Source organism: Pipistrellus kuhlii, unplaced genomic scaffold (assembly GCF_014108245.1).
Source record: "Pipistrellus kuhlii isolate mPipKuh1 unplaced genomic scaffold, mPipKuh1.p scaffold_m20_p_3, whole genome shotgun sequence".
Lineage (NCBI taxonomy): Eukaryota > Metazoa > Chordata > Mammalia > Chiroptera > Vespertilionidae > Pipistrellus > Pipistrellus kuhlii.
In genome coordinates this window covers 58,316,130-58,343,748 of record NW_023425529.1, presented here as the reverse complement: position 1 = coordinate 58,343,748, position 27,619 = coordinate 58,316,130, and the positions used below count along the sequence as shown (strand labels likewise).

The window sequence follows — 27,619 nt, the reverse complement described above, 5'->3', positions numbered from 1 at the left end:
TGTAATAAAAAAAAAGTTTTTAATTGTGCTTACCATCATAGAATTTACCCTAAAATGGGTTAAAATGCCCATACAGAATTCATATCTATTATATACATGTTTCACATTAAATATTGCTTGAAAAGTACAAATACTTTGACCCCATTGCTGAGAAACCGATGGTTAACAAGCAATCTATTTCCCCTTTCAAGTCCACCTTATTTTCAATTTAGTTTCCTACCCAGTTCTCTTCAGAACTATTTACATCTCTTTTGTTTGATCATCTTCTTCGAGTTTCCTGATTTCATTTTTTAAACAATTTATAGTTTCACGACTTGCTTTTAATCTCTCCTTAAGCTCTGCAATTTCAAAGCTTGTTTTTTTCTTCGCAGCTTCTAATTTTTCTCTGGTTTTCACTTCAAGTTCTGCAACTAAGAAAAACATACATTTTAAATGAACTATTTCATTACACATCTAAATGAACTAATTTCTTACACATCTAAAATATGTCATAGAAAAAAAAAATATGTCATAGAGTAATATCTGAGGCATTTCCTGAGGTCAATATTCCCATGATGAAACATGGGCAACTTAAGAGATATAACATTAAACAGATGGGGGTGGGTAAAAAAATCTGAACTCCAGCCGAAGCCGGTTTGGCTCAGTGATAGAGCGTTGGTCTGCGGACTGAAAGGTCCCAGGTTCGATTCCAGTCAAGGGCAGGGACATTGGTTGCAGGCACATCCCCGGTAGGGGGTGTGCAAGAGGCAGCTGGTCAATGTTTCTCTCTCATCGACGTTTCTAGCTCTCTATCTCTCTCCCTTCCTCTCTGTAAAAAAATCAATAAAACATATATTTTTTTAAAATTCACCAAAACTTAAAAAAAGAAAAAAAGAATATCTGAACTCCCAAGAGAGGATCTCAGATGTTTTCTTTAACAGTAAAATTATGGTTACTAATATTTCAATTTATCTGGAAATAAGGGGGCATACAATCCAAGAGACATCCAGCTAATAAGTTAACTAAATATATAGTGTTCTTACATTTATGTACAGGTAAAACTGACATAAACCAAAAAGAGAGCAGTAACTATCTAGTTTTGAATTCCAGCTCTACAATTTATTAGCTGTTCTGAGTAATTTATCATCTCTATGCCCATTTCATCATTTCTAAAATGGATTCTATAATAAATAACACCTCAATATTCTTTTTTGAGGAGATTTTAAGTGAATTCATAAAGTAGAAAACTATCTGGTACATAGTAAGCCATATTAACAATTATGACTGAGAAACATTAAATGATATTAAAAACATTCAAGCTGCCTATATTACAAGTTACTAAAGAAATTATCACTAAGCAAAATAGAATTCACCTATTTAAATGTTTCACTTAGTGTAGCATTCTATTTTACAAAGAGAAATGCCTACTTTCACCCAACATCTCCATCCTGTGGACATTTCAGGTAATTGCTGCTAATAATCATTAAAGCATAGTTATGCTTTAAGAAAAGCATAAAATAATCTCTAATGGAAGAAGCAAGGTTTGAAGAAAAAAAAACAAAAAAACAAAACAAAACCCTTGAGCACTGCTGGTGAGGCTCAATGACTGAGCATCGACCTATGGACAAGAAGGTCATGGTTCTCAGTCAGGGCACACAGCCAGGTTGTGGGCTCTATCCTCAGTGTGGGATGTGTAGGAGGCAGCCTATCAATGATTCTCTCATCACTGATGTTTCTATCTCTTTCTCCCTCTCCCTTTCTCTCTGAAATCAATAAAAACAAACACACACACACACACACACACACACACACACACACACACAAAACACCTTTGAAATCTGAAAGACTTGGGTTCAAATACACCCCTGGCCCCTTATTAACTGAATACTGACATCTCTAGGTATCCCTCAGTCTCATCTTTCTGTATGATACAGTTAAAACTCTGTATTTCTCAGAAGAGTTATGAGGATTAATCAATAGAGCTGGCCCTTTGTATCCATGGATTCTGCATCTGTAGACCTAACATACTGGGGGAAAATGTTATGTTGTTACTAATGTTTACTATGCAGTCAGGCCTAGATGACCACATCTGCACTGAACATGCACAGACTATTTTTTTCTTGTTATTCCCTGAACAATACAGTTCAGCAACTATTTACATTGTATTAGGTAATATAAATAATCTAGAGATGATTTAAAGTATATAGGAGAATATGCATAAGTTATATGCAAATACACCATCCTATCCCGTAATAAAAGGCTATTATGCAAATTGTCCCCTTGACCAGGAATTTGACTGGGAGTTGAACCTGGGGGTGGGGCCGGCCGACCAACTGCCTGCAGCCCCTCTCCTGGGCCAGCCCCACCTCGGATCAGTACCAGCCTATTTTGGGGCAGGCTAGTCAGACCCCACCTGTGCACGAATTCGTGACCTGGGCCTCTAGTTTTATATAAGGGGCTTGTGCATCAGCAGATTATTGAATCCTCTGGATGTCCTGGACCAGTCCCCAAAGTATACCAAGGGAAGAAGACTATAGATATGTGAGACATTTAGCACATTCAAAACATGCAATAATATGTTCTTATTTTGCTCATTGCTAGTGACTTTCTTTTTGTGATACATTTTAAAACACAGATAAATTTTTATATTGCTAAAACAATCCATATTTTTCTCTGTACTTTATTGCTTTTATTTCTAAATTGTTTTCACCTCTATTTTTTTTTTTTTTAAAGTTTTGGCCCTAGCTGGTTTGGCTCACTGGATGGAGAGCATTGGCCTTTGTACTGAAGTGTCCCAGGGAGTTTAATTCCAGTCAAAGGCACATGCCTGGATTGTGTGCAGGAGGCAGCCAATCAATGATTTTGTCTCATCATTGATGTTTCTCTCTCTCCTTCTTCTCTGAAATAAAAACATATTTTTAAAAAAAGTTTTACTTCGCGAAGACGTAAAGCAGGGCATAGGAAATACTAGTATAGTCAATAAGATTGTAATAATTATGTTTAGTGCCCGCTGGGTACTAGAAACATCAAGGGAAATACTTTATAAAGTATATGACTATCTAACCACTAGGCTGTGCACTTGAAACTAATACAAATTAGTACTGGATGTAAACTGTAATTAAAAAAATAAAATTAGCCCTGGTTGGTGTGGCTCAGTTGGTTGGAGCATCATCCCGATATGTCAGGGTTGCATATTCAATTCTCCAGTCAGGGCACATACAATAATCAACCAAAAATATATAAATAAGTAGAACAACAAGTTGATGTTTCTCTTTCTCTCACCTTCCTCTTTCCCTCTAAAAATAAATAAAATAAAAAATTTAAATATAAAAAATTAAATTAAAAAAAAGTTTGTACCTTTTGACCCCCTTCACCCATTTTGCCCACCCCTTACCTCCTGGCAACCACCAATCTGTTCTCTGTATCTTTTTTTTTTTTTTTAATATATTTAATTGATTTTGTACAGAGAGGAAGGAAGAGAGAGAGTTAGAAACATCGATGAGAGTCATCGATCAGCTGCCTCTTGCACACCCCCTACTGGGGATATGCCCGCAACCAAGGTACATGCCCTTGACCGGAATCGAACCCGGGTCCCTTCAGTCCGCAAGCCGACGCTCTATCTATTGAACCAAATCGATTTCGGCAGTTCTCTGTATCTTTGAACTTTTTTTTTTTTAATTATACATAAGTGATTTTATACAGTATTTGTCTCTCCCTGTCTGACTTTTTTCACTTAGCATAATTCTCTCAAGGCCCATCCATGTTATCACAAATGGCAAATTTTTTTTTAATTTTTTTACCTTTTATTATTTGTCAATTACAGATGACATTCAATATTATATTAGTTTCCGGAGTAAAGCACAGTGGCTAGACACATAATTTACAAAGTGACCCCACCCCCCATAAGTCCAGTCCCCACCTGGCACCATACCCGGTCCCTGTGCTGGACTTGGCAGCACAAATGGCAAAAAATTTCATTATTTTTTATGGCTAAATAGTATTCCACTGTGTATATATAAATAACATATCTTCTTTATCTATCATCCATCAATGGACATTTAAGGTAGTTTCCATATCTTGGGTACTATAAATAATGTTTCAATAAACATGGCCGTATGTGTATGTGTGTGTGAATGTGTGAGAGTGTGTGTCTGTGTATTTTTAATTAGTGTTTTCATTTTCTTTGGATAAATACCCAGTAGAATTTTTGGATCATACAATAGTTCTAGTTTTAATATTTTGAAAACCCTCTGTACTGTTTTTCCAGTTATCTGCACCAATTGACAATCCCTCCACAGTGCATGAGAATTCCCTTTTCTCCACATCCTTGCCAACACCTGTTTGATGCCTTTTTTTTCCTTCTGTATTTGCTTTCTCTTTGTTGCTGTTGCATTTTTTTTTAAATATATATATATTTTTATTGATTTTTGTACAGAGAGGAAGGGAGAGGGATAGAGAGCCAGAAACATCAATGAGAGAGAGTCATCGATCAGCCGCCTCCTGCACACCCCCCACTGGGGATATGCCCGCAACCAAGGTACATGCCCTTGACCGGAATTGAACCCAGGACCCTTCAGTCCCCAAGCCGACGCTCTATCCATTGAGCCAAACCAGTCCTGGCAGCTGTTGCATTTTTAAAAAAATATATATTTTATTGATTTTTTACAGAGAGGAAGGGAGAGGGATAGAGAGCTAGAAACATCGATGAGAGAGAAACATCGACCAGCTGCCTCCTGCACACCCCTTACTGGGGATGTGCCCGCAACCAATGTACATGCCCCTGAGCGGAATCGAACCTGGGACCTTTCAGTCCGCAAGCCGACGCTCTATTCACTGAGCCAAACCGGTTTTGGCTGCTGTTGCATTTTTTATAATAGCCACTCTGACAGTTGGGAAGTGATTATCTCACTGTGGTTTTGATTTGCATTTCCCCAATGATTAGTCACATTCAACACCTTTACACATACCTGTTGAACATCTGTATCTTCTTTGGAAAAATATCTATTCAGATCTTCTGTGCATTTTTAAATTATTTGCTTTTTTTACTCTTGAGTTGTATGAGTTACTTATATATTTTTGATATTAACCTCCTATCAGATACATGATTTGCAAATATTTCCTCCCATTCATTCGGTTGCCTTTTCATCTTGTTGATGGTTTCCTTTGCCGTGCAGAAGCTTTTTGGTTATTGGTTCCTGGCCTTTCTTATGAGATGTAGGAGCTCTTTATATATTAAAGAAACTAGCCAAAACCGGTTTGGCTCAATGGATAGAGCGTTGCCTTGGGGACTGAAGTGTCCTGGGTTCGATTCCGGTCAAGGGTGTATACCTTCGTTGCGGGCATATCTCCAGTAGGGGGTGTGCAAGAGTCAGCTGATCGATGACTCTCTCTCATCGATGTTTCTAACTCTTTATCTCTCTCCCTTTCTCTCTGTACAAAATCAATAAAATATATATTAAAAAAAAAAAAAAAGAAAGAGAAAAAGAAACCACTTGTGATATGAACATAATAGTTTTTCATGGTTTGGAACAAAGTCTTCACATTTTGTTTACAATGCAAAATATTTTATTCCCTTGCTCCCTTCTCCATATCAATTAAAAAACACTGTTAGGTGCTGGGTACAGAGGTAGAGGACAGACAAGAAGAAAAATGCAGTACAATGTCATAAGATAACCATAGGGAGCCATGAAAGCAGACTGGATTCATACTAAGGGGAAAGGGTATGTGATTATGAAGGAAGGCATCTTGGTAGTAGTAAAAACTGAACAAAGTTCTACAAAAGTACTAGAGGAAATAGACATAGCAGGTCCTCGAAATAGCACGTGTACATGTGGGGAATAACAAGGAGTCCTGTATTATTGTATAAGTCTTAAATCCAGTCAGGAAGACCTGACTCATTTGTCAGAAAGACAGCATTCACAGTAGATAAGATTCTATTGGTCTGATTTAGTTACATTTTATTCTTTAAAAAAAAAAAAAAAAAAAAATATATATATATATATATATATATATATATATATATATATATATATTGATTTTATACAGAGAGGAAGAGAGAGGGATAGAGAGTTAGAAACATTGACGAGAGAGAAACATCGATTCAGCTGCCTCTTGCACACCCCCCTACTGGGGATGTGCCCGCAACCAAGGTACATGCCCTTGACCGGAATCGAACTGGGAGTCCTTGAGTCCACAGGCCGCTGAGTCAATCCACTGAGCCAAACCAGTTTTGGCTACATTTTATTCTTGACAAATCATAAGACCACAAAAGGCAGGATATATCTGGAAGAAGGCTTAGATTAATTAGCAATGAGATCCTGGGGGAAAACATTTTAAAACTTTTATTTTGTTCCACTTTTCTTTCTACATATAAATGCTTATATTTTTAAAAATTGTTTTAAATTTCAAAATGAAGCCTCAAGCTGGAGTAAATTAATCCAAAGAATAATTATTTATGCAGAGTCAATCTTACTTACTGGTTTGAAACACAGATTGTAAGGCTTTTACACAGAGATTGATAGCTTATTGGTTAAGAGTATAGACTCTGGGTTTAAAATCCTGGCTCTGAACTGTAGCTCTGGGCTCTTTACTTATAAAATAGGACTAAAAGTAGAACCCTCTTCTACTGGTTATTACTGTATCCAATAAGTTAAGAAATGTTAAGTGCTTGTCTAGTACATAGTAAGATCTCATTAAGTGTTCATTTAAATTATTCCTTGTAAAAGCAATTATTACTTTTAAAAGCTAGATTATTAGTGTTTAAGTAAATTTCCATGGGTTTACTAGCACAAATATCTTTATAAACTTTTAATATGTTTCATAATGAGTAACCTCTATCCTGAATATTACTCTATCTAAAAATATTACTAAGTTTTTAGAGCTTAAGTTTTAGCTATCTTCGTGGACAAGTAACTTAACTTCCCTATATCTGTTTGCTTTTATAAAATGGAGTACTTGATAAAATAATTGTAGAATTAAATTTTATACATGTACAAATTTATAAGAGCACAAATAGTAAATACAGCCCTCGCCAGTTTGGCTCAGCAGATAGAGTGTCAGCATGTGGACTGAAGGGTCCCAGGTTCAATTCTGGTCAAGGGAACATGCCTGGGCTGCTGGTCTGATCCCAATAAGAGGTGTGCAGAAGACAGACAATGTCCTCTCGCATCATTGATGTTTCTAGCTCTCTTTCCTTCCCCTTCTTCTCTAAAACCAATAAAAATATATATTTAAAAAAACATAAAAACAAATAGTAAGCACTCAATAAATCTGTAACTTATTATTACCAAATATTCAGTATAATGCCCTCAAATTGATAAGAGTGTACATATCTTTTTAGGTCTTTGATTAACATTTCTAAATTGCTTTCCTAAGAGGCTAAAGCAATTTGTACCCACACAAACAATTTATGAGAATGTAAACTTCAACACATCCTCACTATTAAAGATTCCTTTTGCTGATTTGATACCATAAGATGACTCATTATTGTTTGGTTTGCATTTTTAAAAATTTATCTTTTCTTTTTATTTTAAATATATTTTTATTGATTTCAGAGATGAAAGGAGAGAAAGAGAGAGATAGAAACATCACTGATGAGTCCAAACCGGTTTGGCTCAGTAGATAGAGGATAGGCCTGCAGACTCAAGGGTCCCAAGTTTGATTCCGGTCAAGGACATGTACCTTGGTTGCGGGCACATATCCATTAGGCCGTAGGGGTGTCGAACTCAATCAGAGAAGGGGCCAAAATCTAAAATCCAGCCTAAATCGCGGGCCGAATGGTTTACTGAACAGTCATAAACTGTCATTGTGATGGAAACGCATCGGAGTGCAGTGATGACAGCGCGGTGCGGGCCACATTGCAAGGCCTGGCGGGACGGATTTGGCCTGCGGGCCTTGTGTTTGACACATGTGCATTAGGGAGTGTGCAGGAGGCAGCTGATTGATATTTCTCTCTTATTGATGTTTCTAACTCTCTATCTCTTCCTCTCTTTAAAAAAATCAATAAAAAAAAAAAAAATATATATATATATATATATATATATATATATATATATATATATATATATATATATATATATATATGTCTAATATGCTAAGTGTCCGGTTGTTCAGTTAGCCATTCAACCAATCAAAGCATATATGCTGATATGCTAAGGCCACTGAAGCCCTTGCTATAAGGTGCACTGACCACCAGGGGGCAGACGCTCCAATAAGTAGGTTAGTTTGCTGCTGATCGGGACTGAGTCAGATGGGCCAGACATTCTCTGGAGCTCTCCCACCATCCCTCCCCAACCCCATTTGTACACTTGGCCTGGCCTGCACCCTTTTGCAATCTGGGATCCCCCGGAGGATTTCAGAAAGCTGGTTTCAGCCCAATTCTGCAGGCCAGGCCAAAGGAACCCACTGGTGCACAAGTTTGTGCACCAGGCCTCTAGTTCTTTGATTAATCATAAAGACAGTGTTTATTAAAATAAATTTCATTTAAAAAACTGAGCTATCAGCTATTAAAATGTGTATATATTTTTTTGGGGACACCCTTATTTCATTTGTCTATTTTAGGGTTTTTAAGATACTAATCTTTTGCCATATTTCTGCAAAATTATTTTTCTCCTTTGCCCTTTTGAAATGTAGAAGTTAAGTATTTTTTACAAAATCAGGTTTTTCTTTCCTTTAATGTAATTTCTTCTAACATATCAACTTTAAAAACTCTTCCCCAGCCAAGATAGCCATTTCTCTAATTTTTTATTGATTTTTTTTTCCAGAGAGGAAGGGAGAGGGAGAGAGTTAGAAACATTGATGAGAGAGAAACATCAATCAGCTGCCTTCTGCACATCTCCTACTGGGGATGTGCATGCAACCAAGGTAAATGCCTTTGACCAGAATTGAACCTGGGACCCGTGAGTCCACAGGCTGAGGTTCTATCCACTGAGCCAAACTGGTTAGAGCCACTTCTCTAATTTTTTAAATAACAGGTTGACTGACATTGAAAAAACATTGAATTATTTTTAATTAAACTGAAATCTGTTTTGATAAATGCTATGAAGCAATGATCTAAATTAAGTTTTCTTCTCAAACGTATATCAACTGTGCCAATATCACTTTAAAATTATCTTTTTTCCCCTTACTGTTTGATATTATTAAGAAAAAAAAGTGAATATAATTCAAAACGTGCAATTTATTGGTAAAACTTCCCAAGGTCATACAGCTCCATGCATAAGCTTTAACACATAAAATGTACTTATAGAAATTACTTGTACTTAAATGAGTTGTTTTGTTGAAAATACAAAAATGTGGTCACTTGAATTTTAAAAGAGAAGTTTCCTCTATCAATTTGGCATATTTTATGCTATGAAGAAAAGATCTATGGAGCGCAAATGACCAATAACAAATTAAAATAGTATATTAGGTGTGTTTTTTTACCTTGTCAAAATGGTCATATACATATCTGTTTTATGTTCATAATGAAGTAGGCCAGGTAAATACATTTGCAGATGCAGAAAGTGAAGCATAAAACGTTTAAATGAGTATGGTTTTAAATTTTAAATGACTACAAAGTGGGAAAATTATAATCAATATTCAGATCTTTTAACTTCTAGTCATGAGTTTCATAAAAATACAAACCAAACACTATTAAAACCAATAATGGTTTAATAGCAATTCCCTTCTCCCCTGTATTCTCATCCACCAAACATTCTTTTACTGGATTACTTCACTCCTTTCAGCCTATAAATATACTGATTTATTTCCCCCTGTAAACACTACCTTCTAGCTAGACCCTATATCCTGCTTCTGCTACCGCTGCAAATTCCTAGGCAGAAGTATCCACAGTGCCTGTCGCCAGTTTCACTTCATTCTCTTTTCATCCACTGTCCACTATTCTCCTTTAACTGTCCCTGTTAAGGCCTTCAAGGACCGCTACCTGGCTATAACCCATTTCATGGCCCACATCTGACTTGACCTATCAACAGTACTGGACACAGCTTATGATTATTTCTTGATACACTCTGTGCTTGGCTTTAGAACATTACAAGCACCTACTTTTTCTTCCTCCATACTCACTGTTGTTTATTTCCTTTACTGATCATCTCTTTAACATTCTAAACGTTGCAGTGCAGAAAAGAGGCTCAGTCCTTGGACCTCTTTTCTATCTTCACTCCTTTGATGCTACCATAGGGTCTCACAACTTATAAATCCATCTATTTATTAGCTTCCAAATATTTATCTTCAGCCCCAACCTCTCCTTGAATATAAGGCTTTTGGGTGCAATTGCCTTCTCAATATAACCACTTAGATGTCTCATAGGCATCATACATCCATATGTCCAAAACTGTACTCCTGACTAATCCTTCCCCAAAACCCGCCCCTCTCAAATTTCCCCATCTCTGTAAAAAGCTATGACAATTTTTTGGTTCCTCAGGCATAAAACCGTAGAATCATTCTTTGTTGATCTCTCACTTTTTTTTTTTTTTTTAAGTTATTACCATCAGCAAATCCTATTGTATTTATCTTCAAAACAGATCCAGAATCTGACCCCTTCTCATCACTCTATATTGCTATCACTCAGGTACCACCCACCATTCTATCATACCTAGATTATTGGAACAACCTCTCTGCTTCTTTTTTTCTTTTTTTCTTTACAGTCTATTCTCAACACAGCAGCCAGGGTAGATGATCTTTTTAAATATATTCTTACTGATTTCAGAGAAGAATGGAGAGGGAGATAGAAACATCAATGATGAGAAAGAATCACTGATTGGCTGCCTTCTACACTGTCCCCATCCTGGATGGAGCCTGCAACCCAGGCACGTGCTCTGAGAATTGAACTGTGACTTCCTGATTTCCAGGTGGATGCTCAACCACTGAGCGACATCACCAGGGCTGATTGATCTTTTAAAATGTTAGTCTTGCCGAAACCGGCTTGGCTCAGTGGATAGAGCGTCAGCCTGTGGACTGAAAAGTCCCAGGTTCGATTCTGGTCAAGGGCATGTACCTTGGTTGTGGGCACATCCCCGTAGGAGGTGTGCAAGAGGCAGCTGATCGATGATTCTCTTATCGATGTTCTAACTCTCTATCCCTCTTTCTTCCTCTCTGTAAAAAATCAATAAAATATATTTTTTTAAAAAAATGTTAGTCTTATATGTTCCCTCTTCTGCTCCAAGCCCACAAATGACTTCACATATTCTTCACTTAATAGAGTCCTCACAGTTACTCATAAGTCTCTATATGATCTGGTTCCCTATTAACTTCTCTGAGCCTCGTATGCCACTCCTTGTCCCCTTGTTCCTTCTAGTTACACTGGCCTCCTTGCAGTTCCTCAGACATGCCCTGCATCCTCTTACCCTGCTTTTGCCCTTGCTGCTCCCTCTACAGACAACATTTTTATCTCAGACAGCTTCAAGGCTCACTTCCTTCAGGTATTCGCTCAAAGGCCACAACCTCAGGAAGCATTCTGTGACCTGATATTTAAAACTCCAATCATCATCATCTCCTCTCACCAAAGATGCTTCCTCACCTGTGCCTTGTCTCCATACTACCCATTCACTATTGTACACATTATTGTTTTATTTATTTAAAATCTCTCTTCCTACTAGAATGCAAGCTCCATGAGGGCAGAGCTATTTTTAAAAATATATATATTTTATTGATTTTACACAGAGAGGTATTGAGAGGGATAGAGAGGTAGAAACGTCGATGAGAGAGAAACATCCACCAGCTGCCTCTTGCACATCCCCCATTGGGGATGTGCCCGCAACGAAGGTACGTGCCCTTGACAGGAATTGAACCCGGGACCTTTCAGTCTGCAGTCCGACGCTCTATCCACTGAGCCAAACCGGTTTTGGCATGAGGGCAGAGCTTTTTATCTGGTTTGTACAATGCTCTATCCTCAGACCCTAGAATAATGCCTGGCATATAACAGGTAATCAATACTGTAGGCAAATTAGCTGTATGGAGTGATGTGTACAGGATTCAGATGCCAATTCAGGTTAGAGGGAATATACATCGTGATTATTAGAATGGCATCCTGGTACTTTCCACCTTAGTATGAATCTGAAAGTATGTAAAATGGCATAGGTTGAAAAAATAATAATAATAATAATAAACTAGTTCACAGAATACAAAAGTATAATTATGTTTTGCAAGGTTTTTCACACAGATTTTGTTAGCAAAGACTAATGAATAGAAAATGACTGAGTAGCAGGTTAGGCAAGATTAATAAATAGCTATGTTTAAATGTAATTAGAGAATAAAAGACAGTATTTCAGAGACTGTGAGAAGCTGTCTTTTATCTTTTTGAAAGTAGACCTAACTTTGGGAACAATTTAAAATATGCTTCTTGCCGAAACCGGTTTGGCTCAGTGAATAGAGCATCAGCCTGCGGACTGAAAGGTCCCAGGTTCGATTCCGGTCAAGGGCCCGTACCTTGGTTGCCAGTACATGCCCGGTGGGGGGTGTGCAGGAGGCAGCTGATGGAGGTTTCTCTCTCATCAATTTTTCTAACTATCTCTCCCCCTTCCTCACTGTAAAAAAATCAATAAAATATATCTTAAAAAATAAATAAATAAAATATGCTTCTTACAAGTTCTAGAGTAATACTTTTTTAAAAAATTATATTTTATTGATTTCTTACAGAGAGAAAGGAAGAGGGTTAGAGAGCTAGAAGCATCAATGAGAAACACCGAACAGCTGCCTCCTGCACATCCCCCACCAGCGATGTGCCCACAACCAATGTACATGCCCTTGACCGGAATCGAACCCGGGACCCTTCAGTCCACAGGCCGATGCTCTATCCACTAAGCCAAACCGGTTTTGGCGTAATACTTAATTTTTAACTTCTGAACATTTTATCTATATATAGCATTAATAAAAGAATTTGAAAGTTACTAATCATACGATCCTTTCACCATCACATAACACTATTTTCAGTATTAATTATAAACTCATGGCACTTACATTCTGTTTCATGCTTGTAGGCTCCTAATGTTAGCTGACGAGATGTTGTTAATAATTGTTGCATCATTGCTGTTGGGTCTTGAAATATCTAATGAGATAAAATGAGAAAAGGCCCAATAACTTCAAAGTTCTACAATTTAAAATGCCTTTAAAACTCTCGTTATAAAAATCTTACCATTTCATCGTAAAACTCTGAAACCACTGTCTTTTTCCCCAGCATTGCATTGGTATCTGACTGGAACAGCTTTAACAAATGATACAGGGTTACCTGTGAAATAAAAACAGACATCACATCTGTGCAATGGTTACCTTCATCATTGTGAAATACTGTCATTTCTATAACTGAATTAGTAAATATATCAACTTCAGGATTTGTCTCAACTTACTGTGGCAAGTAACTCAAAACTCTCTGTACTTTTATTTTCCTATTAGGTATTACTATCATCCACATCTAAATATGAACATTCCAAAGATGGTAAGTAAAGATTATTACAAAGCATTTCTAGAGAGTGACTGTATATAAAAATAGTATAAGATATAGCTCTGGAAATTAAACTGGAAAATCATTAACACATAAATTCTTTTACTAACACGAGTGAAATTACGTAGATTATGACAGTTGTTCTGTGAAGATTAAAGTTTACAAATTTGCTCTGGAAAAAAAGATTTGATACTTTCAAAAGGAATGACATACTAAAATGCTTAGTGAGGGTAAGATTATTTCTTTGATCATCTATAAGATTATTACATAAGTAACAAAGTCAGTGGTAATTCACTTTGGCATAACATGTTTTCATGTTTAAAAAAACAACAACGGTGTAGTAAGACATCAAAGGGGAAGTTTTGTAGAACAATGTGTGATTACTTTAGAAAAATAAAACCCAGCTGGCAAAGTATCAGAGTTCATGTTGAAGTTGAAGAAACCAATTCAGAGACCTCAGAGAATTTTCCAAAACTTAGCAAAAATCATTATAAGTAACCATGCATCAATCACAAGCCATATTCCAAGCAGATAATTTGACAACTTTATAGAATAGACAAGAGCATGTGACTACATTGATGGATATTCCACAACAGGGAAATCCACAACCTGAAAACGTAAGGAAGACAACTGTATCACTGGTGGGAGCCAGCACTTCTAGAGGAGCCCCAGAGAGGTTCAGAGCTCAAAGTTGGCAGGTGGAGAAAACCTATTTGAAGAAATAATGTCAGAAAACTTCTCCCACCTGGTGAAAGAATTAGACTTACAAGTACAGGAAGCACACAGAACCACAAACAAAAGGAATCCAAAGAGGACCACACCAAGCTACATCATAATTAAAATGCCAAGAGCAAAAGACAAAGAGAGACTATTAAAAGCAGGGTCTTTGAATTTTTAGCTTCAGAGCTGTTAGAATAAATTTCTGTTGGTTAGCCACTCAGTTTGTGGTACTTTGTTATGGCAGCCCTAGGAAACTAGTACAAAAGACTTTTTGAGCTGTGTTTGGTGATCCTTAGAACAATGAAAACACCTGTACTTGCTACTGATTATTTCTAGACATAAAACACATGTCTTTTACTCTTTCTTTTGTTTTATTTTGTTAATCCTCACCCAAGGATATTTTCTCCACTAGTTTTTAGACAGAGAGAGTGGAAGGGTGGGAGGGAGGAAGATGAGGAAGGGAGGGAAGGAAGGGAGGGGGGGGGAGAAAAACATTGATGTGAAAGAGACACATCAACTGGTTGCTTCCTACACCTGCCCTAATCAGGGTCGGGGATCAAACCTGTAATCCAGGTACATGTCCTTGACCAGGAATTGACCCCTCGACCCTTTGGTACATAGGCCTATGCTCTACCACCGAGCCACACCGGCCAGGGCAACAATTTTAGCATTTGCTTTTAGAAACAGCCATTCCTTTAACAATGACTTGTCCTATAATAGGCTAGTGGGTAACAGAAGTAAATTACAAGTTACTAGTGTCTTCTATATTTTAAATAAACCCTTATATGACATTTTCAGTAAAAACAACTATTGAAAAAGTATAACGGTTTCATTCTAACTAAAATAATACTACAATGGTTTTTGGGGACTAAAATTGAAGCCTAGCCCTGGCTGGGTGGTTCAGCTGGTTGGGCACTGAAAGGTTGCTGGTTTAATTCTTGGTCAGGGCACATGCCCAGGTTTGGGGCTCCATCCCTACCTAGTAGGGGGCATGCAGGAGGCAGCCAATCAATGTTTCTCTTTTTCTCCCTTCCTCTCTCTTTAAAAAGTAAAAAAATATATATTTTTAAAATTCAGGCCTGTGTAGATCTATATGGAAACCTATTTAAAAAATTAATCACTGCAGAAGTGCAAACGAACATATTACTTTACTTTTCCAAGAGTGGACTTGAAGAGCCAGCTCATAATAAAATTATATGATATAAAGATTTCTTTCAGAGATGTATTTTCCTAATGGAATAGGAGGGGACAACAGATGAAGAGAGAGGTAAGGCCACACATTGTCAAAATAAAAATGAATTAGAAGCAATCTTACAAAGTTAAAAAGAGCTTCTGCTCCAGTAACACTACTGACTTCTTATCTCTCTCAATATTTACTAAATTTTGTGCTATAGACTCTTCAATAGACTATTTATTTGTGAATTCTCATCTGAGGATATTTTTCCATTGATTTTTAGAGAATGTGGAAGGGAGAGGGAGAAACAAAGAGAGAAACATCAATGTGAGAAAGACATTGATTGTCTCCCACATGTGCCCCAACCAGGGCCAAGGACTGAACCTGCAACTGAGGTACATGCTCTTGACTGGAATCAAACCTGGGACCCTTCAGTCCACAGGCCAATACTCTACCCACTGAACCAAACTGGCCAGGACTTAAGAGACTATTTTGATTAAGGACAAAAGCAGTGCTTCATCTTTGTATCAAGATATTTGAGCCATAGATGTTTATACAGGAAAAAAGAAAACTAATTTATGAATAGTTATCAATAAAAAGTTCAAGGAAGCTTAAAATAAAGTAGAGCTTTCTTAAAACTAGAACCACCCCACACCATGCCCAGCAAGCATGTCTCAGTGGTTGAGCTTTGACCTACGAACCAGGTCACTGTTCGATTCCCAGTCACGGTACATGCCTGGGTTGCAGGCTCGATTCTCAGTGGAGGTGTACAGGAGGAAGCCAATGAATGATTCTCTCTCATCACTGATGTTTCTATCTCTCTCTCCCTCTTCCTTCCTCTCTGAAATCAATAAAAATATATTTAAAACAAAAAGCAAAACCAAAAAACTAGAACTACGCCAAACCTGAACAGAATATTTCACTTACGACAGAAGTCAATATTCTCCATACTGAAGTTAGCAAATCCAAAGGAGATTCTTCTTTCAGAGATGCCCTGAAGAAATTCCTATATATCTAGGAAGAGTATGGCCTCTGTCAATGGGTTCTAAATCTTACCTTGCATCAAAATCACCTGGGGTGCCGGCCCTTCTCCAAACTACTGAATCAGACTCTCCAGGGGATTGGGCCAATTTGAAATTTTAAAAAACGCCTCAGGTACTTCTGATATAGTCAGTTAAGAACCAATCCTCTGAGACCCTGGCCCAGGTGATACTCAACTCCTTTAAAACCACATATAGTTTTAAAAATTTAATCTGATAATGAAAGTCTAAAGATTTGGTGCCAAAGGAATGAGCTTAAATCTATCAAGATGAAAATCAGTGGTGAGAACTGTTAAAGTCCTGAAACAAATTAACCACCAGCCACACAAATGTGAAATGAGAGAGCCATGACTGAGTTGTGGCCTTCTAGGTTTAAAAATAAAACAGGTTTACACCAAGGTTGTGGATTCGATCCCCAGTCAAATACATACAAGAATCAACCAATGAATGCATAAGTAAGTGGAACAAGGAATCAATGTTTCTGTTTTTCTCTCTCCCTCCCTCTCTCTCCAAAAAAGCAACCAATCAATCAATAAAAGAAGGCTTAGTGGTTTGTCAAAAGAAAGAGTAACAGGAAGAGTGTAAGGTGTAAATCCAACACTTGGGTTCAAAACTAGCTTTGCCACAACTAACTGTATTTTTGAGTCTGTGACTTGTTCTCTGAGCCTTAGTATTCTCATAACTAAAATGAAGATATCACCAACTTCACAAAGTTGCTGAGGGATCAAAGTGAAAGGTTTAAGGGACTTTTTGCAGTATCAAGCAACAATCTTATAAGAGACCATAAAATGAAAAAGTTGGTTATCAATAACGATTCACAAGTAAAGCTGCTAGTACTTTTTGCTTTGAAAAAGCAACAAGACTATTTCTAAGGCTTTTAACTATAAAAAACTGAATACTCTCATTTCATAGCATATGAACTCAATTTGTTTATTGCTAATAACCAAATACTATTAACGAATTTAAAATTTTTGCTGTGGTAGCCCTGGACGAGTAGCTCAGTTGGTTGGAGCATGGTCCCAATAAACCAAGGTGGCAGGTTTGATCCCTGGTCAGAGAGTATACAAGAAGTAACCAATGAACGCATAAGTGGAATAACAAATTGATGTTTGTTTTCTTCTTTTTCTCTCTCCCCATTTCTCTCTCTAAATCTGTAAATTAAAAAAATAATTTTTTTCTATAGTAATCATATGATTTTCATGGTTTCTTTCCAATAAATGTTCACATTTTATTCCTTCTTCCTATATTAAAAAATAAAAACCTTGGAAGGCACATCACTTAAAAATGAAAAATCTTAACTCATGCAAGATACAACATGCCAGCCCTGACTGAGTGTTGTCCGATGCACCAAAAGGTTGCTTGTTTGATTCCCTGTTGTAGCACATGCCCAGGTTTCTGGCTTTATCCCCAGTAGGCAGGAGACAGTCGATCAATATTTCTCTTTCCCTCCCTCTCCCTTCCTCTCTTTCTAAAAACAATAAAAACATATTTTTAAAAAATACACCATACAATAAGCGTACATAAAGTGACTCTGAATAAAAATGTCAACACATAATATGTTCTTCATTAAGTATTGTAACATTTTCACAATTACTAAAAAAAAATCTGTTTTAAATTTACAAAGGTTACCATTACTCACAGGTCTTTCATTAGGATCAATAAAAAATATTTTGATGATTATTTCGAATTCACCCCATCCTGTTTCAGTAATTTCATATGGAGGCTTAGTAACAACTGAAGAAGAGAAAAAAATACAACAATTATAATTGTAAATTATGACGTAGTTTCCTAACTCTTTTTAAATTTGTATGTTATAAATGAAAAAAACTATACCTCTTAAAGGATTGCCATAGCTTTCATGTAACTTAAATTGAATTTTCTTCACATATGCTGACATATCCTAAAATACAGAGGAATTAATTAGTTCTATTATCTACACATAAAAACTAGGAGGGAAATAAACTAAGCATATGTACCTAATTTTATAAAATACATTTCCCCTCAAATATTATAGAATCGAATTTTCTTTTAAAACCCCACAAAAAAAAATAAATTATACCTAGGAGATTTGGTTTTTTATTTTAAACAAGTCAGTGAATTTTCTCATAATACACTAGTGGCCCGGTGCATGAAATTTGTGCATGGGGGTGGGGGGAGGTATCCCTGCACCCCTCTCCAATCTGGGACTCCTCAGGGGATGTCCGACTGCTGATTTAGGATCAGGCCTAAACCGCAGTCACACATCCCTCTCGCAATCTGGGACTGCTGGCTCCTAACTGCTCACTTGCCTGCCTGCCTGATTGTCCCTAACTACTCTGCCTGCCGGCCTGCTCACCCCCAATTGCCCCTCCATCCACGCCGGCCTTTGTCTCCTAACTGCCCCATCCTGCCAGCTTACTCGCCCCCAACTGCCTCCCCACTGCAGGCCTGATTGACTCTAACTGCTCCCTCACTGCCAGCTTGCTTACCCCAACTCCACCTCCCTCCCCGCTGGCCTGATCACCCCCAACTGCCCTCCCCTCCTGGCCTGATCACCCCTAACTGCCTCTGCCTCAGCCCCGCCACCATGGCTTTGTCCAGAAGGATGTCTGGAAGGTCTCCGGGTCGAATTAGCATATTACCCTTTTATCAGTATAGAAGATAGAAATATACATATCAATTCTCTTATTTTGCAAATAGGTTTTTTTATATTTATCTATAGACAATTCTCTAAATCGAAATATTTCAATAAAAACAATAGTACACTTCCAATACTTCTATAATAACAAATTTAAAAACTAAGCAACTTCAAACAACAAAATTATATCATATAAAACTAAGGTCATCTCAACTAAGCAGCTAAAACGGTTGGATATAAAACTCCTCCTTTTCTGAATTTTATTTTGAAGCACAAGATCATGTTCCTTAGTTCTTACAGATAAAAGGGTTTCTTTTAGTTACTGTGTCTTTTTCAAACATACCTTATTATAGAAAAATGCAAAAGAGAATAAGCCAAACAATAGAAATGTTTATATTTTTTCTTTTAGGAATTTTTTTGTGCTTATTACCTTGCATCCAATATTTTTTTTTTAAATATTTTTTATTGATTTTTTACAGAGAGAAAGGGAGAGGGATAGAGAGCCAGAAACATTGATGAGAGAGAAACATCCATCAGCTGCCTCCTGCACACCCCCTACTGGGGATGTGCCCGCAACCAATGTACATGCCCTTGACCGGAATTGAACCTGAGACCTTCCAGTCCACAGACCGAAGCTCTATCCACTGAGCCAAACCGGTTTCGGCTTGCAACCAATATTTTTAAATTGGAATCATACTATAATGATATATTAATATCTGCTTTCATTACTTAATATAATATTGTGAACATTCCCCCCTTTTTATTGAATTTATTGGAGTGACACTAGCTAACAAAATTATACAGCTTTTAGGTACACAATTCTTCAACACATCATCTGTATGAACATTTTTTTCTAAGGCAGATTTTCCTAAGTATCTTTGAAGACTGTTTTGGAAATAGTTTCATTTATTTTTACTCTACAAGTATGAGTGAGTACTAACATTGGGTACCAGATAAAATGGTAATAGGGTCTTGTCCTCAGGATCTGTCTATGGAGTAGGCGCCAGAAAAGGAAATCAGCATTTCAGTGTAATCTGTTCCTGAGGGCATGAGGCGTACCACCACAGGAGAGGCATCTAACGCAACAGTTTTTGGAGTTCAAGAAAGTAGTTCTAAAGAAAATACACTTGAACCAAGACTAAGGAAATAATAAAAATAGGGAGGGAGGGATGGAGGGAGGGAAGAAGGAAGTAAGGGGTTTAAGAGTCCTCCTTTGAGAAACTGAAAGTAACAGTATTAGAATGTAGGGCATAAGGAAATAAAGAAGCAAATACAGACAAGGTATAATGCTGCTGAAATAGGATAAGAAAAGACCACAGCATGCCTTCTAAAATAAGAAGTTTTAACTTTATGAGGGTAATTAGTAGTCATTTAAGGTGTTTTTTGTTGTATTTTTAAAAATATATTTTATTGATTTTTTCTACAGAGAGAAAGGGAGAGGGATAGAGAGTTAGAAACATCGATGAGAGAGAAATATCGATCAGCTGCTTCCTGCACACTTCCCACTGGGTACATGCCCTGGACTGGAATCGAACCTGGGACCCTTGAGTCCGCAGGCTGACGCTCTATCCACTGAGCCAAACCAGTTAGGGCAAAGCTGTTTTTAAAAAATAATAGCTTTTTTGACATATTCACACACCACATAATTCCCCCACTTAAAATGTAACATTCAGGCCGAAACTGGTTTGGCTCAGTGGACAGAGCGTCGGCTTGGGGACTGAAGGGTCCCGGGTTCGATTCCGGTCAAGGGCATGTACCTTGGTTGCGGGCATATCCCCAGTAGGGGTGTGCAAGAAGCAGCTGATCGATGACTCTCATCGATGTTTCTAACTATCTCTCTCCCTTCCTCTCTGTACAAAATCAATAAAATATATATATTTTAAAATGTAACATTCAGTGTTTAGCATATTCACAGAGTTGTACAACCATCACTATATTCAATTTTAGAATACTATTTTTATCACATAAAAAGAATCCCCATACCATTAGCACTCATTCCTAAGTCCATCTTCCTCCCACCCACTGGCAACAACTAATCTATTTTCTGTGTCTGGATTTGCCTATTCTGGATATTTTATAAAAATGGTATCATAGGGCCCTAACCGGTTTGGTTCAGTGGATAGAGCGTCAGCCTGCGGACTGAAGGGTCCCAGGTTGATTCCAGTCAAGAGCATGTTCTTTGGTTGCGGGCACATCCCCAGTAGGGGGTGTGCAAGAGTTAGTTGATGGATTTTTCTCTCTCATCGATGTTTCTAACTCTCTATCCCTCTCCTTACTTCTCTGTAAAAAAAGAAAATCAATAAAATATATATATTTTTAATAATATTATAGAATATGTGGCCTTTGTGTCTGGGCTCTTTCTCTTACCGTAATGTTTCTCAATTTCTCCATGTGGTGGCAGCATGTACCAATAGTTTTTCTTTCTTTCTGCCTAATGACATTCCATTGCATAGATATGCCGTATTTTATTTATTCAAGACATCTGAGTTGTTCCCATTCTTTTGTATGGACTTTGAAGGATTTAAATAGAAGAACAGTTTATTCACTTAATAAATATCTGTTGAATACCTAATATGAACTGGCTTCATTCCAGGCATTAGAGATTCAGCAATAAAACAAAATTACCAGCAGCCAGATTATATAGTTATGTATTTTATCTCCTCTGATGGTCTTATTACCAACTAAATTATCACTTAAAAATTAACTACTAGCCGAAACCGGTTTGGCTCAGTGGTAGAGCATCGGTCTGCGGACTGAAAGGTCCTTTCTGGCCAACGGCATGTACATTGGTTGCGGGCACATCCCCAGTAGGGGGTGTGCAAGAGGCAGCTGGTCGATGTTTCTCTTTCATCGACGTTTCTAGCTCTCTATCTCTCTCCCTTCCACTCTGTAAAAAAATCAATAAAATATATTTTTTTTAAAAATTAACTACTATTCTTGAAACATCTGATTAAATACTAGGCTAACTTAAGACATGGTGATTGGAAGATGTGCTGTGTTTATAGCACATTTCTTGTTAGTGTAATTTAATTTTAATTAGGAAACATTTTTTGAAAATTTCTACTGAGCCCGGCCGGCATGGCTCAGTGGTTGAGCATAGACCTATGAACCAGGGGGTCACAAGTTCGATTCCTGGTCAGGGCACAAGTCTGGGTTGTGGGCTCGATCCCCAGTGGGGGTTGTGCAGGAGGCAGTGGACCCATGGTTCTCTCTTATCATGGATGTTTCTATCTTTCTCCCTCTCCCTTTCTCTCTGAAATCAATAAAAATATATACTTAAAAAACTTTTTTTTCCTACTGAACAATTATATGAGAATGACAACTCTCACTTTATTCTTTCAACTTTTGGGGTGGGTAACTTTTCTAAAAAGGACAATTTTATAAACAGAGAGTCCCTATAATATTACAATTTATTTTCAAGCAAAACAAACTGTAGATTCAAAGAAGTTATAGGGCCGAAACCGGTTTGGCTCAGTGGATAGAGCATCGGTCTGCGGACTGAAAGGTCCTTTCTGGCCAAGGGCATGTACATTGGTTGCGGGCACATCCCCAGTAGGGAGTGTGCAAGAGGCAGCTGACCTATGATTCTCTCTCATTGATGTTTCTAACTCTTTGTCCCTCTCTCTTCCTCTCTGTAAAAAAATCAATAAAATATATTAAAAACAAAACAAAAAAGCAAACAAAAAAAAACAACACAAAGAAGTTATAGGAAAGAACAGTACTCACCTCATTTCTATATGGTTTTACATATACTGTCCATTGATGGGTATGCCCATCCTCTTCTCTTTTCTTTCCAAAATATCGAGCAACATTGCCATAAACTATTGGTTTAACGATAGTAACCCCCTGAAAGAAAAGTTTTAAACACTAATTAATATTGTATGATCATCCAAATAAACAGAAGAGTTCTGAAAGTTTGTTTTAAGAAATGGCAGGCATATAAGAGACTCACTTCAGATGGAAAGATACAGACTGAAAGCAAAGAGATGAAAAGACATTTCAAGAAAATGGAAACAAAAAAAGCTGGGGTTGCAATACTTATACCAAACAAAATTGACTTTCTTTTATTTTAATTATATCTTTACTGTTAAAAGTATTACATATGTACCCTTTTTTCCTCCATTGTCTGCCCCCTTCTAGCCCACCTCGCCACCTGCCTCAGTCCTTCACCACCTTATTGTCTGTGTCCATGGGTTATGCATATATGCATACAAGTTCTTTGGTCGATCTCTTCCTACCTTTAAAACAAAGGTTATAACAAGAGACAAAGAAGGACTCAGCAATTCCATTTTGGGTATTTGTTTGAAGAAATCCAAAACACTAATTCAAAAAGACATACGTTCATTGCAGCACTATTTAAAATAGCCATCATATGAAAGCAACCTAAGTGTCCATCAATAGATGAATGGATAAAGAAGTGGTACATATATACAATGGACTATTACTCAGCCATAAAAAAGAATAAAAACTTACCATTTGCAACAACATGGATGGACCCTAGAGGGTATTATGCTAAGTGAAATCCGTCAGATACAGACAAATACCATATAATTTTACTTATGTGTGCAATAAAGGAACAAACAAAACAGAAACAAACTCATAGATACAGAGAATACTTTGATGGTTGCCAGATTGGAAGGGAATGGCGGGAGTGTGAAAATGGTGAAGGAATTAAGTACAAATTGGCAGTAACAAAATAGTCATAGGGATGTAAAGTACTGCATAGGGAATATAGTCAACAGTACTATACTATGTATAGTGTCAGATGGTTATTTAGATATATAAGGATGATCACTTCCTAAGTTATATAAATGTCTAATCACTATGTTGTACACCTGAAACTAATATAATATTGTGTGTCACCTGTAATTGAAAAAATAAAATAAAAAAACTAGAGTTTGCTTATAACATCATTTCTCTCAATAAATCAATTTTAGACAATTATCCTCATTTCATATTAATACAAACAACTAAACACCAGATTAATTACAATGTCCCTACATTGAAAATGTCTATGTTAGCCCTGCCCATGTGGCTCAGTGGTTGAGCATCGACCTACGGGGCAGAAGGTCAGGGTTCGATTCCTGGTCAGGGCACATGCCTAGGTTGTGGGCTCAATCCCCTGTGTGGGGAGTGCAGAAGGCAGTCAATCAACCATTCTCCCATCATTGACGTGTCTACCTCGCCCCCTCTCCCTTCTCTCTGAAATCAATAAAAATGTTTAAAACCTGTTAAGTACTTTGAGAGTTTTTCTGAAAAGAAACACAAAAGGCTCTTTATTCACAAACTTTAAAGTGAGGCCCTGAAGTAAAGATCACCAACTCCAACTGCAATCATCTATGCCAGGGGTTCTCAACCTGTCTAATGCTGCGACCCTTTAATCCTCATGTTTTGAACCCCCAACCATAAAATTATTTTCGTTGCTACTTTATAACTGTAATCTTGCTACTGTTATGAACTGTAATGTAAATATCTGTGTTTTCTGATGGTCTTAGGCGACCCTGCTAGCGGTTCTCAATCTGTGAGTCCCAATAGGTTGCTTTCTATTTGAGAGCAGACAGGCAGTTAGGGGAGCACAGACAGGCAGTTAGGTGGATCAGGCCAGGAGGGGAGAGCAGTTAGGGGGATCAGGCCAGGAGAGAAGAACAGTTAGGGGGATCAGGTTGTCAGGGGAGAGCAGTTAGGGACATAAGGCTGGCAGGGGAGCAGTTAGGGGCATCAGGCAGGTAGGCAGGCAGGTGAGTGGTTGGGAGCCAGTGGATCGGGATTGTGAGAGGGATCCCAGATTGGAGAGGGTGCAAGCTCCGCTGAGGGGAAACCACCTATTCCCGACCCTACCCCCATGCACAATTTTTGTGCAATGGGCCTCTAGTCTGATGACAATGTCCTATTTATCAGCTTATGGCAGTGTTTTCCAAAGCATGGTACAAGTATTAAAGGCAGCTTGAAAGAAGATTTTAGGTATAATAAGAGCAAACATAATAAAAGCATTTTATTATTTATGGGTTTACTTTAATCACTATTAGAAAAATCATAACTATAACTAGTAATTCAAACCCATAATTTCAAAAATATTAATGCTTAGGAACAGCCTTTTAAAAAGTAATCTAAATAAAAATGTTCAATATTACAGCTGGATTTGGATACTGATAAAATGTCACTTGGATGACTGATGCTAGTTTATTGGCCAATGGCCATGCTTCCTATATTTGGGCTCATTTCTGAGATGTACATACATGTTTCTCCTCACATCTGGTGAGTGTAAAGGCAGTGAATGTTGACAGATTATGATGAAGGAGAGAAAAAATTTCAAGTGGAGACAAAATGCTGAATGAATTTCAGATCAATTGTTCAACAGTAAGAATGTATCTGAAGGTCAAAGAGCAAGATATACACATGTGATGATGCTGTGCCAATGTAACTAAAAAGAAACGAGGGAAGGCAGTGAACAAATGGAAAACTATTAATTGTGGCTGAATAAGTAACAAATAAATTCAATACCTATCAGCCTAAAGTTAGTCCAGAAGAAGGCAAGCTGTTTGTATGAGAACTTACATAATCACAGTAAGTGCTACTGACACTTTTGTGGCAACCACAGACGGGGCCTCAGGTTCAAGGCCTGAATGAGTGAGTATAAGGAGTGCTGACTTGGTGAGTGGCTAAGAGATCCCATGGCTGCTGTGGTGTTGGCAGGAACTTGCAGAGTTCCTCAATGATAAAAACGGGGCTCATCTGTCAACAGACTTCCTACCTGGATAAAATTTATCTAAATTGGAAAAAGATGCCTACAAAACCACATAACAATGAGTGAAGAGGAGAAGTCCCTAGGTTTAAAGCAGCAATTTTCGACTAGCATGCTGCAAGAAATTAAAAAACCTGCGATACCTAACTATTTAGCCAGGGGCACTGAGCTCTTTTCTCTTGATTATCAAATAAAAAAATGACAACACCCAATACAACAAAAGCCACCCATTGTGAATGAATCAAAATTATACCCACTCCCCCTTTTTTTTGGTCAGATCAGCAAAATATCCAGTTTTGGTGTGCCACAGAATTTTAGTAATTAGTTTATGTGTGCTATGAGCCGAAAAAGGTTGCAAATCACTGGTTTTAAGCTTCACATGACTAAATCATGCCAGTGTTTGTAGAAAAGCATTTGAGGGCTATAGGCGTAATCGCAAGTCACCTGGGACTTAAACTTACAAACTTTCAGAAACTAACATAATTACAAGTATTGAAAGTTCTATGAGTTCTTCTCCAAAATCTATTTTAACCTTTTGTTTGCTAGTACTTTCCTATCAGTTCAAAACCTTGCCCAAAAAGTCTGGGCAAAATGTGTATATTTATCAATTTACCTAGCATCTTTCTCCTTACATGAATTTTCAAAAGCTTTTGACATTTTCGAAGGACTCCTGATTTACATGACATTAAAGCACCATGCATGATAGTTGTACACACAGTATAGAGTTAAAGTTATGTAAAAACAATATGACAGATAAGAACTCTTTAAAAACCTATACTGACTAGGTTGCTGCAAAAGTGGGTTATGTCTTTTTAAAGAAAAAAATCCTTTCTGGAATAAATAAAAATCGTAAGGGGTAGAAACAGGTGTAGTATTGGGAACCCGTTGGTCCTGCCTTAAAAATTAACGTGCTGAGGGGAATGTGAGAAGGTGGGAGGGAAACGTATCCCTATGTCAAACATTCCGATAGGCTCTCTGATAACTTGGATTAAAGACAGAAGCAGCCAATGTCCATGTCCCTCATGTGCCAGGCAATGTGCCCTGCATGCCCTGGTTAATATCTGGGCCGGAGCTTCGGCAACACCATGAACCTGGGCACAAGCGCTGGGCGATCCGCCTGTGGAAGGTGCTGCAGGGCCGGGCGGAGAAGGTGAAGCTGTAGCCGCGGTGCCGGGCAGGCGGAGGCGCTCCCAGACAGACACCTGCTGCTGTCACCGCCCTCCCCGACCGCTGACCGCTGACCGCAGCCAGCAGGACGCCCCGGCCCTCGGAGAGGCTGGTTTCCCGGGAAACAGTGTCCGGCGTTCTCGCCCCAACCAGCACCAAGTTTGTTTGTTTTTCTGGGGGAGCGGGAGGAGGGGGGTGGCGCCGTGAAGGTGGGGCGCCGTCAAACACAGACGCTCCCTCGGGGACGGACTCGCTCCCCGCCCTGACACCTCGGGGGGAGCCCGCGGCCCGCCCCTCGCCGCGCAGGGGGACCGGCGGGCGCGGGCGGGCACTCACCTTCACTCTGCCGCCAGAGTCAGGCCCAAATTCGGCCATTCTCTTGAACATATTGTCCCACGGAAGAAGCCGCCGCCGCCAGGAAAGAGACCGAGGCCGGCGGGGTCGCCGCAGCCCTCAGAGGCGCCGCTCCTCCGGCGCGGGCCCGGACGTACGGTTTCTGGACGAGGCGGGACGAGTCGCCGGCGCTCGCGGAGGCGGAGGAGCAGCCGCCCGCCACTCGCCGGCGGCGCGGAACCCGAAGCCCATTCAGCCCGCGGGCGCACGGCGGAACCGGAGGGGCGCGGGGCCGCCGTGCGCAGGCGCGACGCACTGCGCACGCGCGGGCCGCCGCCGCCCCGCGGTGGGCGGGGCCTTCTATCTCCAGGGGCCTCGGGGGCGTGGGAGTCTCCCGTTTGCCTGTCTCCCGCCC

General features: G+C 38.6%; 1 protein-coding gene across 5 annotated transcripts; it reads right to left on the bottom strand.

Annotated features, from left to right (window-relative positions):
• Positions 1 to 27,540, bottom strand: YEATS4 (YEATS domain containing 4). Of its 5 annotated transcripts, none has more exons than XM_036458050.2 (7): positions 27,208 to 27,348; positions 22,689 to 22,808; positions 18,179 to 18,245; positions 17,975 to 18,079; positions 13,106 to 13,272; positions 12,931 to 13,018; positions 1 to 410 (listed from the first exon to the last, which is right to left on the bottom strand). In XM_036458050.2, exons 1-7 carry the CDS (start codon positions 27,256 to 27,258, stop codon positions 241 to 243), a joined length of 768 nt encoding a protein of 255 aa, XP_036313943.1. In that variant the 5' UTR covers positions 27,259 to 27,348; the 3' UTR covers positions 1 to 240. The 5 variants fall into 5 exon arrangements, with proteins under 5 accessions (XP_036313943.1, XP_036313944.1, XP_036313945.1 ...); XM_036458051.2 differs by having other exon boundaries at positions 13,106 to 13,198; positions 17,985 to 18,079; XM_036458052.2 differs by lacking the exon at positions 22,689 to 22,808 and having other exon boundaries at positions 27,208 to 27,540.
• Positions 27,541 to 27,619: the final 79 nt, after the last annotated feature.